The sequence below is a fragment of the Aphis gossypii genome, chromosome 1 (assembly GCF_020184175.1).
Source record: "Aphis gossypii isolate Hap1 chromosome 1, ASM2018417v2, whole genome shotgun sequence".
NCBI lineage: Eukaryota > Metazoa > Arthropoda > Insecta > Hemiptera > Aphididae > Aphis > Aphis gossypii.
In genome coordinates, this window is record NC_065530.1 from 64,124,937 (window position 1) to 64,140,973 (window position 16,037).

A 16,037-nucleotide genomic window follows, 5' to 3' on the forward strand; every position below is an offset into this window, starting at 1 on the left:
CGTCATATCAATTAATCATATAATTAGGCTTAATAATTTGTAATGTTGTGTATGCGTACCTATATTATAATTAGGTAATTACGATGTGTAACTGTGTAAGATATCATTCGCAAAAAAATATAATAACAAGTTTTGAGTGAACATAGAAGTATATGTATACGTAGGTAGCTATAATGCTATTATTTATTGTACATAATATAAAGAACCATAATTGAGTGTTTTTTAATAACCACATTATTAATGCTATCACTTTAACGTTATTTTCGCGATGCCCATACAATAACAATATTTGTAATCATTAATTTTTATTTATATTAAAATTTACAGTAAATAGTCCACTTCACAACTTAAAAGTCACAAATTACAATCAATCATATACCTACTCGTAGTATTACATAGTTCATATATTTATCAAAAACTCGTGAGGGATTTGTCTTTTGTAGCAAATCTACATTTTTGTATTTTATAGTCATAATAATAGTATAATAAGCGCTTATATAATTACATTATTTAAAAGTTCAAACTGCATAAATTAAGCTATCCAAAAATGATATTTTTGAAATTGTTGAATTCAGTAAATACAAATTAAAAAATGTTTAGTCAATAATAATGTGATATGAAAAGATATAATATTGTTAAACACTAGACATACATTTGTCGAAAATAACTAACCTCTAAAAATATTTTGGACAATCTCACAACTCAAACAAATAATTACGGTTAAAATATCTTGAACTAAGAAATATTGAAAATGTTTAAATGTAGGAACTAGAAAGTATAATTCTTTTCGTTTTTAAAATCCATAAAGAACTGTTTACCGTAGGTATTGGTAGCCAGGTATGTGCTTAAAAATATACCTAAATCAAAATAATATTATACTTACATTTAAGAATTATTCATTACTAAATGAATCAAAAATTAGTTTCTTTTAACCTTTTAATTAATTTTTAATCGTTTTAAAACTTAACCAAACACCATTTTTTGAAGTAATCATTCCACGTTCTGTTTTAAATGTAAGAGGAATTTCAGTTTTTTCACAAGGTAAAATTTCAAAATTCGATAATATTTTTGATATGATCAATTTTAGTTCTAATTCAGCTAAACGTTTTCCTGTAATAATTAAATTCAAATCAAATTATTATATTAATATAAAGTATATAGGTATCTGGTATATATATTGTTAAATGGGCGCAGAATTTTATGTAAATAAAAAAATTTATTTAAATTTCTTAATTCTGATTTGAAATAAACACGTTTGAACTTTGGAAATGTTGATCTATCAGCTTCTATTGATATACGCCATATACGGAGTTATAATAAATAGGAGATAACTGATAAAGCTGTTAGCATGAGATTACAATTTGTATCACCAAAATCACCAAAATGTATGTTAAATCCAATTTTTTCGAAAAAGACAACAATGAAGATAATTAGATGAATTAAATCGATTCAAATAAATTAAATTCATATAAAATACTAATTTTTTTTGTAAATTTGTTTTTTTTTTTAAATATTTCACATTCTTTGATGCATATTTTGACTTTTTTATTACATTAAAATTGCGCCCTAATTATATTAGTAAATGATCAATACAGACTATCCCGAATATATAGTTATTATTCGTATATTTTGAATATTTATAGTTAATAATAATATATTTATGTTTACCTATGCAATGACGAGGGCCATCGCCAAACGGTAAAAAGGTACCATTAGGTCGTTTAGATTTTTCTTCTTCAGTAAATCTTTCCGGATCGAAAGTGTCGGGATTTGGATAATACTTTGGATCATGATGTATACTATATAGTGGTATTGTAATTTTTTGTCCCTTTTCAATAGTTAATGATTCTCCGGGTACGTCATAATTCTGAGTAGATTTTCTCATTAAGGTCGCAAATAAGGTATACTTCCGAAGAGTCTCTGAAAAAAATATTACAATTTATTTATAATGCAAGTAATTTATAATAGGGTATAATTACTACTTACTACTATTATTACTATTACTATTACTATAATTTTAATATAATATTACTGTAAAGCTATTTTAGAGTGGATATAAGTATAAAAACAATTTATATAATGACAGGTAAAATACGAAAATGGTAATACACTATCTTTTCAATAAAATTAAATTTAAAACAATTTTACCGAGCGAAGTAGTGCAGTAATACGAAATATAAAAGTAGTGACCTAACAAATTTATAAATAAATATGTAATATTATGTATTATATAAATATATTTAAAATAGTAATTAATTATAGTTTATTATTAGAATGTATCAAAAGATAATATTCGTGTATGTTTATCGCTTATATTATAGACTCAAAATTTAAAATAGGTACTAAATACCTACTTATTTTTTTTTGTATTGTATAAAACTTTCATGTACGAATAAAATAAAAGAAGTATAAATGCCGATACCAAAATTAAATAGTGACAGTAAATCTAATACTAATTGTTTTGTGTTGACTTTACAATTGAAATTTAAAACTGTTTAATGGTCGAATTTCATCCATTCTAATATTATATGATACTACAATAGTAATATTTAATATGCATACATGCATTTTGATTAGAATTGAACCTATACTTATTATTTATCAATAACCAATGGATGTAATACTTTCTCATGTTTTTTTTTTTTTTTAGGGGGATGAAATATTTTTACATTTGATCTATTTGTCGGTAGCCGATAAAGTAATACTTGAAAAACTTAAAATAGAATAGGCACAATACAGTATATAGTACGGAGTCGGTAAATTGCGTATTTGCGTTACACTAAAAAGGTCAAAGTTTATAATATTCTGATTTCCGGTCAGATGGTTATATTTAACCAACGTGTGATTACGTATAACACATTGAGAAGTCAGGGAACGAAAAAAGCAAAACAATTATTCGGTTAGACTAGGTATGTGTGGGAATTGTCTTATACATTTTTGTCAACATCTTAATTCGAATTTTTAATACTAGGCACATTATTTTCACTATACCTATACATTTTTACAGATATTTTAACTAATATTTAATAATGTATTTTTAAATTATAAAGAAAACAGCAAAACTAACCATATATATATACCTGCAATATTAATACAATTATATTGTCAGTCATAAGTCTGAAAAATGAGATAGAAAATATTGATTTCGTAACTCTTAGACAGTTAGACGTAATTTACATACCAATAACAAATATTAAGGTAGGCAAATATATAAAAATATACCCTGTAGGCCGCAATTTACGTATGTATATAATATTATACCCTGCAGGACGCAATTTACAGCGACACATTAGCAATATTTGTATAATTTAAAAAATATGTATAATAAATTAAATTTTTATTTTAATTGTTCGTATTTTTTTTTTCAAACACAAAAATGCAATAATATATAAATAGTGAATAATTTATTACTTTATTAGTAATAAATGCATAATGTATAGATATCATAATATATTCATATATCTATATGGTGTTTTGAATGAAAAAATTCGTACAATTAAAAAATTTAATTTAATTTAATACATTTTTTTATAAAATTATACCTAGTTTTTATTTCGCCATTTTGGGTTTAGAATACAAGGTAAATTACTTGAAAATTTTGATTAATTCTAAAATGATATACCTATTCAAAATAAGAACTTCCATTAAAAAAAAAAATTAAAAAGTATTGCTCACGTTGCAAGATAAATGAGTTAAAAAATTTGAAATTCATAGAAATTTATGATTCATATTAGTCTAGTTTAATTTACCGTGTACAGAATTGAAAAATATTTACAGGGTACAAAGTGACGTAGTGTACTCTGTTACGTGGACACGCGGTATATGATTACAATTTGAAAATAAAATAATTTTATGATTCAGTTTATTAATCAAAGTTTATTATGCTGCTGAACCATAAAATATTAATATTAGCATTGTTTATTTATGTAAGAATCTAACAATCTACAATGCTTACCGCAAAATATCTCTGCAAGATAATCAATAAAATGTGGATGTATACATTACCATTTATAACCATTTCGGCATAGTGAAGATCCTCTAAAAATTCATTGTTAATGTTAATCTGTGCACCATGTTTTATTTTCGACGAAGTAATTTCTGCTCGTAGTCTGTCTTGAATATCTGTGTTTATTGCTAACTCGTAAAGGCAATACGATGCTGTAGCGGCTACAGTTTCTGTACCAGCGGCAAAAAATAACATTGCGTTTGCAATGATATCCAATTCACAATAGTTTTCTATAATTAAAAATTAAGTTTATAGTTTGAAATATCTAAATTCCATAACAATTGGTTGTTGTCACATCATCAAAAATTAGTCTTACCGCCGCCTGTCGATTCGTTGTTTAGTACCAAATCATTTCTAGCTTTCATTAGCGTTTGAGCGATATCGTTTCTATCCACATTATGTTCAGTCCTATAATCAATGACTTCTCTAAACACAGAACGAAAAAAATTAGTAGCATCAACGTCAATTGTTTGAATTTTTAACAACTTAATAACTTTTGGAAACAGCGTTCCAAGTAAATATTGAAAGAAAAGTAGTTTGCCGTTGGGTTTTATTAGTTTATTTACATATTTTTTGAAGTTGACATTATTTTCACTATTAATGGTGTCCAATTTCATACCAAAAGCACACGTTCCAATGACGTCAATGGTTAAATTTTTGATGATTTTATTTACTTCTGTGCCGTCAGTTTTCTGTTTGGAATTTTCGTCAATATAATTCAACAATTGATCAGTACACTTTTGAATCTGTTCGTGTGTTCCTCTGAGTTTAACCGACGTGAATCCCGGACTTAGTTTTTGTCTCATTATTTTCCATTTTTGTCCGTTCGTAAGAAACAAGCTTCTCCCCATTATGTTAACCGACTCGTCAATGTCTATACCGTGGTCAACGAAATGTGAGAAGTCTTTGATCAAAATCGTGTTGATTAATACTGGATCTCGAATCATCAAATACGGAATTCTCATTTGATAAAAACCACAAATTTTTGCTTCAGGAAATCGATGATAAATTCGATCGAACAATTGTACTTGCCGTTCTAAGCCAACCATCATTTTGAACACATTCCCGAACAAAGGGATCGGTTCTACATGGAGAACATTTAATTTTGACCATTTATCATAAGTGGATGTTAAATAATAGTAGAGAAAAGTACAATTAATAATAATGAGACATAAGATAATGGGATCGAACAAACAATTTATCAAGTACGAAATCATTTTTATTGAATGACTAGTGAGTACTGAGTACTGACTTGTCTGAATGAATTATTTATATTGAATTTTCTACGTATGTGAAGACAGCGTAAAATACCTATACCTCTTTCACTATTTGTTTTATCTATTAAATAAATCGATAGATTTTATTTTTTATCAAAGGACTTTATACTATCATTTTACAAATATCACATCATAATAAACTATGTTGTGATGAAATTGGGCTGAAGGGCAGCCTTATCAGGGAGGTTAGAGGCCTCCCAGTCCATATAATTAATAGTTTATCATGTCATTGTAAATTATTATATTTGATAAATAATGGTGACTGCGAGGGAGTTAAATGAGGGAGTAAAGCCACGCATACTACACTAGACTCGAACCGGCCGGACTGACAGAACCAAACAAAAACAAAATTCCGACTTTGAGTGCGCTTGCAGTACTATTAAACCCAACCGATCGCCCGACCCGAAATTCGATTTCAACCGTTCAAACATGTTTGAATTTCCGGCCACTTTGAGCCTAAGTGTGCCTTGGCTTCAATTAGTTAACGATAAAATATTATAATAATAATGTGGCTATTGACAAAAGACATCCAAAGATTTTTGTTTGAGTTTCATAACAGTGCATGACGTACTATTTTCATTCGTTTTTTTTTTCAAACGTGGCAATTCCATGCTTTTATAATCTAACAATTTTGTTGATCGACAAAAATCAGGAAATAATTTATGAAATAAGAATATGGTGTGTTAAAACTGATTAAATTAAGATAAATTACGTAATAAGTCAAAATTCTAATTAAAAATAATGCTTATAATCTAAAGACACGAGTAATTATTAGTCATAAAAATAGACAATAGACAATAGTACATTATAGTACCTATTCGATAATGGTGTAATTTGGCATGTTTTTACATTTTAACAATCACTCACTCAAAAAATGCTTATTTGTGTTATCAGTACCTCTCAATATAACCATTAAGATACTGATAATTGATATGTATAATATAGATGTGCATGTATACCTAAACGTATGCACATATAGAAACAATTACTAATTACACAATATTTAAATATTCACTTATAACTTTAATATATAGTCATGCGATATTATAGGTACGACTTAGCTGATGTCCATTGTAGCTCCGCGATAAAATAATACTCAAGTGCACACGCACAGTGTATTTTCGTCCTACAATTTAATTTAATATATATTTTTGCAATAGTGTTTAATACTCGTACAAAATAATATTATCTTAATTATGTACCTAGCATAAGGGATTAATATACACTCTAAAATACATTAGTGGATATTGGGGGGGGGGCTTGGGGAGGCTTAGCTCCCCCAAAAATGTTTGCAAAATTATAAAAATACTGTACAGTTCAGTGAAAAAATTTTAAGAAACATTTTTTTTCAAATACCTATAATATATCATACATTTTATGTTGAGAACATTTTACTTATATTATTTTATATATTATATTATACACCTATAAGGCAGTGGTCGATTTTTCTAGAAATATAGATCGATCGCGAATAAAAATTATTATTATTATCGGTCGATCGCATAGTAGTTATCGGATAATGCGAATTGCTATATTCTATTCTAGGTATTTAGTATTTATAATTTTCGGCAATTGAGATAGTAGGAATAGTTAATTGTTTTATTTTTGAGCCCTAATGTAAGACACCCGTGAAATCACTCCATATATAAATAATACAGAACACATACATAGCAATTCGCACTGCTCATTGGTGATATGATTCCTCCAGAATGCTATAGTTGGTTTTAAAATAAAATATTCTTTACTGTTATTATATAATTATTGGTATGTTAATTGACTTGTCTGCATTAAATAATTTTGTAAATTATGTAAATAATTGTAGCCCCCCCCAACATTTTCAAATGATATCCGCTTATGCTACAATAGGTAATAGGTTTACAAATTGAATTGATCTACAAATTCGAATTACGACTAGATGGCATTCTAGCATTGGTTAAAAACACCTGTCCTACTATTTATAGCAGCGGTTCTCAACCTGTGGTACGTGGCAAGCTCATAGGTGGTACGCGAAGAAAATCTCCCTTTATAAAAAACATATACGTATACATTATTAATAACCAAAAAAAAAAAAAGCAAAAATATGGTCAGGTGGTACGTAAAAATTTTCAAACTGTGTAGGTGGTACGCGAGTACAAAAAGGTTGAGAACCGCTGATTTATATAGTATTATGTATCTAAATTATGTACGACTTATATGACGTAGGTTTTAAAATATACAAACATATTTATCATACGATATGTCACAAACTTATTTATTCTGATTTACTGTAAGATGATATTGACTTATAATCAGAGTTCAGGGTTGCAAAGTGTTTTAAACAAGTCTATTTGTTTTAAATATTTTATTAAAATTAAATATACTTGCCTTGAATTAAAAAGAAAATTATTAAGAAAAAGTTGTTTATAATTTAAAACAAGTAAACGAATAAGACATTAAAAAAAATTTTTTAAACATTATGTTTAAAACACGTTAAAAATATTTTTAAAAAACCGTTTAGAACGTTTTTTTGGCAACCCTCAAGTTATGAGTTTAAAGTCAGTAACAGCTAGTAAAATTATATGGAAATGAAATAGTATTGTAATAATAGCATTTAAATATTTAATAACTATAGTCTATTGACTCTATATTATCCCAACCATTTAGTTGTGCGGACCACAAATTTTGTAAAAAATCTTTAAGGCCCACTTATAGCACACCACTTATAGCATATGAGATAAAACTACATTCAACCGTTCGATACCGCCAATTGAAATATATAACAATACTAGCTGACCCCATGCACTTCGTTGCCCGTTAAAAATGCCAATTCTATAAAATGATTCACTAAGACATTTTCATTGACCATTTTGATTTTCAATAAACTCGTTCAAGCACCACTTAAAAATGCTTTTTTATTGCACACTAAATTTGTGGTACGATTTTACGAATGTACCGTGTAAATTGCAAGCTACGATCTATCATTGTTCAGACTCTATACGTTTATCAGTCAATGAGTTAGTCAAGTAATAATAGTATAGTCATTCTGTTTGGCTACACCCGTGAGACTCTTATGATTATGTGAGCAGTATATTATCATGTAGGAATCCACCCGTGGTGGATTGCAGACCCCGTGAGATGTATATGTAATTTTATAATATCTAATCCTTAAGTTTCAAAGTTAAATAAATTTTTTTTTACTATAATGGAAAAATACAATAATGTTCCATCTCGTGGTTTTCATATTGTTATGTTAGTCTATTGCTGTGATTTTGAGATTTACTGTGGACATTGACTTATTTCGCTAATTCTTATTTTTGTTGTTATGGTTTTGACAAAATATATCAATAAGTTTACAACTATTATATTCAATCATAACTAATAGCAACCTTAATATAGTTTATTTTCTTGCTAGAAAGTGACGTCATTACATTACATATCATTACATTTACATAATCATCTTCTCCTGCTACCAATAGGAGCGAATCATCAGTGAAAAATGTTACAAAAATGGGGAAAATAAATAATAATAATAAAAAATTGTTACTATGGTTACCGAAAATAACATAATAATAATAATAGCCTACGTAATAAGTCATCTCATTTATGATAATTGATAACTCTTTTGTTTTTTAATGTTAGAGAATCGATCAAATGCCATAAACCTTCTCCGCAATGAGCTCTTCAATTTAAAAAAAAAATCAAAACGATCGGTTCAGTAGTTTCTGAGAACATATCACTCAAAGGTTTTCATTTTCACATTTATATATTAGATTATTTTAAATATAATATTTAATAATTAATATTATATGGTTCACGGCCCGATAGCATGCTGCTCGCAGCCCACAAGCGAAGTAGAGTCACTCTATAAGTATAAATATTTAATATAATATGCGACTTCATTATAGTTGACATTAATTCAACTCGATGTTTCTAATAAAAAATAAATCACTATTTTTAATTAGTGCTTGGATTTTAATGCATACCTATGCTTTTTTTTATATATGAGATATAGAAATCTAATTTTTACACAAAAATTCGTTTCACGTCATTCTGATTCCAAATAAACCAATTTATTTTTGCTTTTTTATCGATTTTTTTTCAATTATTCTAACCGTGAATTTTTTATGTTTATTATGCTATTGTAATAAAAAAATTAATAATTACGCAATAAGAAATGTAAAACCCCAGAATGCACGTATTAGATTATTATTGTTTTCGTTATCGACTTATTTATTAAGTTAAACGTATAGATTATCGATCTACATATAGACTGCAGTACCTATACGGTCAGCGTATTTTCAAAGTTTAAGATTTAGTGATATAACTTGTAATTTGAAACCTATTGTATGAACTATGCACCGATCACTTCAGTGCGGATGTTTTAGTTTTGTATGCATAAAAATATTTGGTCGGACAATAAATTTAGTTTCACTACTGAAAATCTAGGAAAATACATGGTAGTTAATTTATTTTTTTAATTTAAATTAATTTTTAAATTTTTTTTTATTAATTTTTATCACTAGTTCATGTTAATTTTTGGGTCATGTTTTTTATTGCTTTTTTTAAAAATAAATATTCTTCTTTTTTGATTTCTTAAAACAGTCGTGTGATTTTTTAGTTGCTTATTATACTTTAAAATCCGAACCTTATTTATTACCTATTTGTATTATTGTTTTTCCCAATATATTGTTTAAAAAACTGAAAAATGTTTTCTTTTGATCATCTAAACTCTAAAGTGTTAACTGAACTTAAATTGCTTTGAAAATTCATTATCAAGTCTTAAGATTCAAAAATTGTTTTATTGTTCCTAAAGTGACGTTAGATAAAAATAAAAACACATAATTATTGTAAAACTACTATAATCGTCACAATCACTCCGATCGAATCCAAAAAAATTATTTTTAAACGAAGCTTAAACAAAATTAAAGTTTATGTTTTATAAAGAAACGTCTGTTTGCATTTTAATGTTCATTTTGCAATTTGATAAAATTGTTTCTTTATTAATTGAACAATTCAAAAATGACGTAAGGAAATTATTCGAGCCCTACTAATAAGTAATAACAAAATAAAATTAATGCTTTCCAACATGGTAGACTCAATTAAAATGTCTAAAAACTACATTTTTGATTTATTTTTAAATTGATTGTTGTTTAATTATTCTTGTGAGTAATAAAAGCACTGATTGATGGGAGGGGTGGTTGGAGTGAATAAAAATATACTCCTATTTGAAATCAATAGAAATTTTTAATTTACAAAAATAAAAATAATATTTTATATAAATTCTAACCTGTAAGCATAATTTAAAAAATGAGTACAGCGCCACATCGGAATCGTTGATGAACTACCTAGATATTATGTTGATGGGTAGTTCCTCTCCATGCGAAGCGTAAACATTTGGTTAAACGATGCAACATAATATTATATCATCATTTTTACTAAATGTAATCTGTATACGAACATACGAGTATATAAGTAGTTCTATAAAATGTACATATGTATTTAGTTTATTTTATAATGTATATACTATATTATATTATATTACGGTACTTATAGACTATAATAGATTATGGTTAATAGTTAGGTACATGTATTAAGTATTCGGGCATGCATAACGCACGTAATATTATAATAATGAATTTTAATAAAAACAATTTTAATTTACTTATGTTCGTACTATAACAAATGCACTTTTTGTAATGACAAATGACTCATAACTAATATTATTTATTCGATCTATATAATATAATTGAAAATGTGCAATTAAACTATTTTTAAATATTGAACAAATAGGTAGTTAATTTAATACTTAGTTAAAGTAATAAAATATTATGAAGATATATCAACAACAATATATATATTTTAATTACTTTTTAAAATTATTTTAAGTCAATTATTTATATACTTGTGTATAATTAATAAGTATATTAATCCACAATTGGCTTAAAATTTAACCAAATTCCATTTTTCGGTGAAGTTATCCCACGTTCTTTTTTCATTTGCAACGGTACTTCCGTTTTTTCACAAGGTGAAATTTCAAATTTCGATAGTATTTTTGTTAAAATAATTTTTAATTCCAATTCAGCAAAACGTTTTCCTGTAAATGATATTCCATATTTCATAATGAATAATGATTTAATGCAAGTAAAGTAATGTATATTTTACTTATATTCGGAATATCAATATACCTATGCAATGACGAGGTCCATCTCCAAACGGTAAAAATGTTCCGTTCGGTCGTTTAGATTTTTCTTCCGCAGTAAATCTTTCCGGATCGAAAGTATCTGGATTCGGATAATACTTTGGATCATGATGTATACTATAAATTGGTATTAAAATTTTTTGTCCTTTTTCAATTGTTAATGATTCTCCGGGTACGTCATAATCTTGTGTAGCTCCTCTCAGTAGGGCCGTAATAATAGTGTACTTACGATGAGTTTCTAAAATAATACAGTGCCAAATTTAATCTAACCATAAGAATTTATAAAAATATTAATTACCATCTAAAACCATATCGGCGTAATGAAGATCTTCTAAAAATTCATTGTTAAGCTGTCCACCATACTTTATTTTCGACGAAATTATCTCGGCACGTAATCTGTCTTGGATATCTTTGTGCAATGCCAACTCATAAAAACAAAAAGATGCTGTGGCAGTTACAGTTTCAGAACCAGCCGTAAACAACAACATTGCATTTGCAATTATATCTAATTCACAATACTTTTCTATAAATAAACATAAAATCTATAATAAATAATCTGAATACAAACATATGAGTGCCTAATAAATAATAATATTATATTAAATATAAATTATCATTGACTTTTCAAAAACTGTGGGTCTTACCTTCTCCTTTATAATCACTGCTTATAACCAAATCCTGTCTTGCTTTCATTAATGTTTGTGTTAGGTCGTTTCTAACCACATCATTTTTGGTCCTATACTCGATGACTTCTCTAAATACTGAATGGAAAAAATTAATGGCATTTACGTCCACTGGAGAAGTTTGAAGTTTTAAGATCTTAATGATTTTCGGAAATAGAACTCCAAGTATTTGAAGAAAAATTACTTTACCACTAGGTTTGAACACTTTTTTTACATTCTGTCTAAAACTTGAGTTGTCGTTATTAATTGTATCCAATTTCATACCAAATGCACATGTTCCAATTACGTCAGTGGCTAAATTTCCGACGAGTTCATATACTTCAATTCCGTCGGTTTCCTTGGATTTATCATGAATACAGTTTGTCAACTGATCGCTGCACTCTCGGATTTGTTCATGCGTACCCTTCAGCTTACCAGACGTGAATCCTGGACTTAGTTTTTGTCTCATTATTTTCCATTTTTGTCCGGTCGCAAAAAACAAGCTTCTCGCCATTACGTTTACCGAAGGGTTCATGTCAATACCGTGGTCGGTGAAATACGAGAAGTCTTTGATGATCATCGTATTGATCAACTCTGGATCACGAATCATTAAAAACGGCGTACTCATTTGATAAAATCCGCAAAATTTTTCATTGGGAAATTGTTGATAAATTCGTCCGAATGCGTCCACTTGATGCTCTAAGCCCGTGAACATTTTGAATATATTCCCGAAAATAGGCACTGGTTTTGCGTACGGCACATTTAATTTTCTCCATGTGTCGTACGTCGACGTCGTATAATAATAAAGGAAAGTACAAACAATAATTAAACTCAAAAGGATGTTATCAAACATCAAATTGATCAGGTACGAAATCATTGTTACGAAATAATGTAACGTAACTGTGAATTGTCGCAGGGAACGCTTACGGAGTACGGATGAATAATGAATTACTACTATGAATTTACATCTAAGAAAACGTAATTTATATTGTTTTTTTTTTTATTATTCTTAAATTGGATTTCGAGATGATATAATCTATTTGTGGAGGGAATACGATACTTCTAAAATTATATGAACAATTATCGATTTTATATTACGCAAATATACTGAAATGCTGCGCTATAAATATATTAGTGATTACTGATCTATATAACATATTATGTTTTTATCAACTGTCGTATAGATTAGACGGGTGTAACAGTGTTATGTAGTCATTGGGGAGTAATGGTCTCCTACATAATCGTTCATATATTTTATGTTACGATGGGTCTTTTAAAATTATTAAACAAAATAGAGGTCAGATACGTGGTTACGATAATATGACATAATTGACCTAAAAAAAAAGTATTTTTCAAGCAGCTTTACAGCTTTCAACGCCGTGGTGTTAAAAGTGTGTAATATTGAGAACGATTTTCGGGATAGATGAAAATATGTAGGTTTTGATAATTATTACAAACGATTTTTAGTGTGAATTCGTTAAATATTATGTTGTGGACCTCTTTACCAGTTATCTAGATACTTAAATGACTTCAACGATTTTTTTGCAGCCGTATGTCATATCATATAACGCAATGAGTGTGTACGCATAATCCATATAGCTAAGTTAAATACTCTTAATTATATAATACAAGTATTAATAAGTCATTATTTAAAATTCATTAAATGAGTAATAAATAAAATAATAATTAAAATATCATACATTTTTAATTATGTAATGAAAGATAAACTATTTGACGTAAATAGTCATTACCTACCATAACAGTCAACTTAAATTTAAATCTTAATTATATAAAAATGGTATTTATATGATTAATCTATAACTTCTGCTCAGTCTACATAAATAAATAATTTTTGTTTGTTTAGACTCTTACCTACCTAGTTGATGTTAAATATATTATATAGAAAAACATGATGTATAAGGTTTGATCACAAGAAGTTGCCAATTATATTCATTAGTATAGGGCCCGGAACTTGATGATCTAAAAATGTATAAAAAATGCACAAAATATAAAATGCATAAAATGTTAAAAAATGATATTAAAAATGTATATTTTACTGTAAACATTGATAAATAAGTATTGTTTTAATACAAAAATTAAAATATTAAAATTATTATATTATATTATTATTCTATTATTTATTATAAAATTATTTTTATTTAACTAAATAAAACTATATATTAAAAAATACTACTTTAAATACTATAGATTATTAAATAATCGTAGATTGCGACAACAACAAAAAATAATAATGAACGTTAATAATCTACAAACTAATGATATGTATGCATGTGACTGCATGTGTTACATTAAAATGTAACTTTTAACAAGAAAAATGCAAATATATGTAAAAAAAACTATTAAAATGAATAAAATGCACCAAAAATACTAAAAAATGACCGTAAAGCATAAATGTCCCTAAAAATACAAAAAACGCAAAATAAAAATTGTACCATTAAATTCTATACTTCATGAATCACGTTTCCGTATAGACGAGCATTAAAGGTGAGCATTAGAAAAAAAGATGCAAGTACATCAAGTTCCGGGCCCTATTCATTAGTATATATTTGTAAGTCATTATAGAATATGGCTTTTATTTGGAACCAATATTTTAGAGTCCAAACCATTGAAAGCACTTATTATATACTATTATAAAATAATGAACAAATTTTAAATTAACAATTTTAAATAATAAGAGAATATTTTAATTACTGCGCACGGATTGAGTATTAATTAATCATTAATGAGTACGTGACAGTACAGACATGTCATATTTTTTTCTGATGTCAAACCACATACGTAATCATTTTTTATAATTACTTATACATAAATAGAGCTATATAGAGGTATATGTAATACTGACACATGTGTAAGTTGATCATGTAGTCATATTACAAGGGTGGCCCAAACCGCGTCTCGCGAGCCGCCTGCGGCTCGCCACATAGACTTATGCGGCTCGCATCTTATCGTAACATTTTTATAAATACATTTTTTTAATATGAATTTACATATTATAATATAATAATATGCCTTTATTTTGTTTTTTTTTTTCATTTTGGCTCTTCCATATTTATTAATACATTTGGTGGTTTGCGAGTCACTTCTCGCTGGCCACCCCTGTCATATTATCATTATAACAGCACCAAACTTGTACAAATATTTTGTATCTTATTTCTAACTTTTTTTTTTAAATTAACAAACATAGAATAGAATGGAATTTTTAATTATCATACAGTCTTGTACCTAATTGCATGCTTGTGACACAGGTTTAGGACCATAAACTTTTTTAACCATATAATATTTTCCTTTTTTTATTATGCAATAATTTAGATTATTGTAACTGTAAACGAATTATTATATTATTATCAGTTATTAAACACTCATATATTTTTTTAACAAATAAAACACATCGATAACTTGGCTGCGAGAAGCATAGGCCAACTGCACAAGTGAGTAACAAAACCATACATTTAGTATAGGTCATAAAATTATGTAAAGCTAAAAAGCTTACGATACAAATCACTTTAATCCATTATTCTTAAATTTTTATATTAATGATAAATTACTTCAAAAATACAAGGTTATTAATAAGAATCTATATTAAAAAATAATTCTTATATCCTCAGTTAAAAATTTATAAATAATATCTTAAGCTTTTGATTCATAATTTGTTAAATACGGAAAAAAATATTTAACAATAATAATTATACGTTTGAAAATCGTTCGTGTATCATAATGCTTCCGTAACTATTTTTTTTCCGCATCATAGAAATTATATAGGTACAACAAAAGTACATAACTAATTATGTTATTTAGTTATGCTAATACAAATTTTGATGGTAATAGGTAATAATCAATAAGTTAAAAGTACCTAACCATCGTCCATCACTTTGTCATATAAATTCGATAGTTAA

General features: G+C 27.1%; 1 protein-coding gene across 1 annotated transcript; it reads right to left on the reverse strand.

The window, feature by feature from the left end:
- Positions 1–288: 288 nt before the first annotated feature.
- LOC114121695 (uncharacterized) lies at positions 289–13,722 on the reverse strand. The gene is made up of 8 exons (XM_050198551.1): positions 12,106–13,722; positions 11,760–11,984; positions 11,448–11,699; positions 11,196–11,356; positions 4,323–5,253; positions 4,006–4,236; positions 1,669–1,920; positions 289–1,110 (listed from the first exon to the last, which is right to left on the reverse strand). Exons 1-8 carry the CDS (start codon positions 12,998–13,000, stop codon positions 941–943), a joined length of 3,117 nt encoding a protein of 1,038 aa, XP_050054508.1. The 5' UTR covers positions 13,001–13,722; the 3' UTR covers positions 289–940.
- Between the last annotated feature and the right edge of the window lie 2,315 nt (positions 13,723–16,037).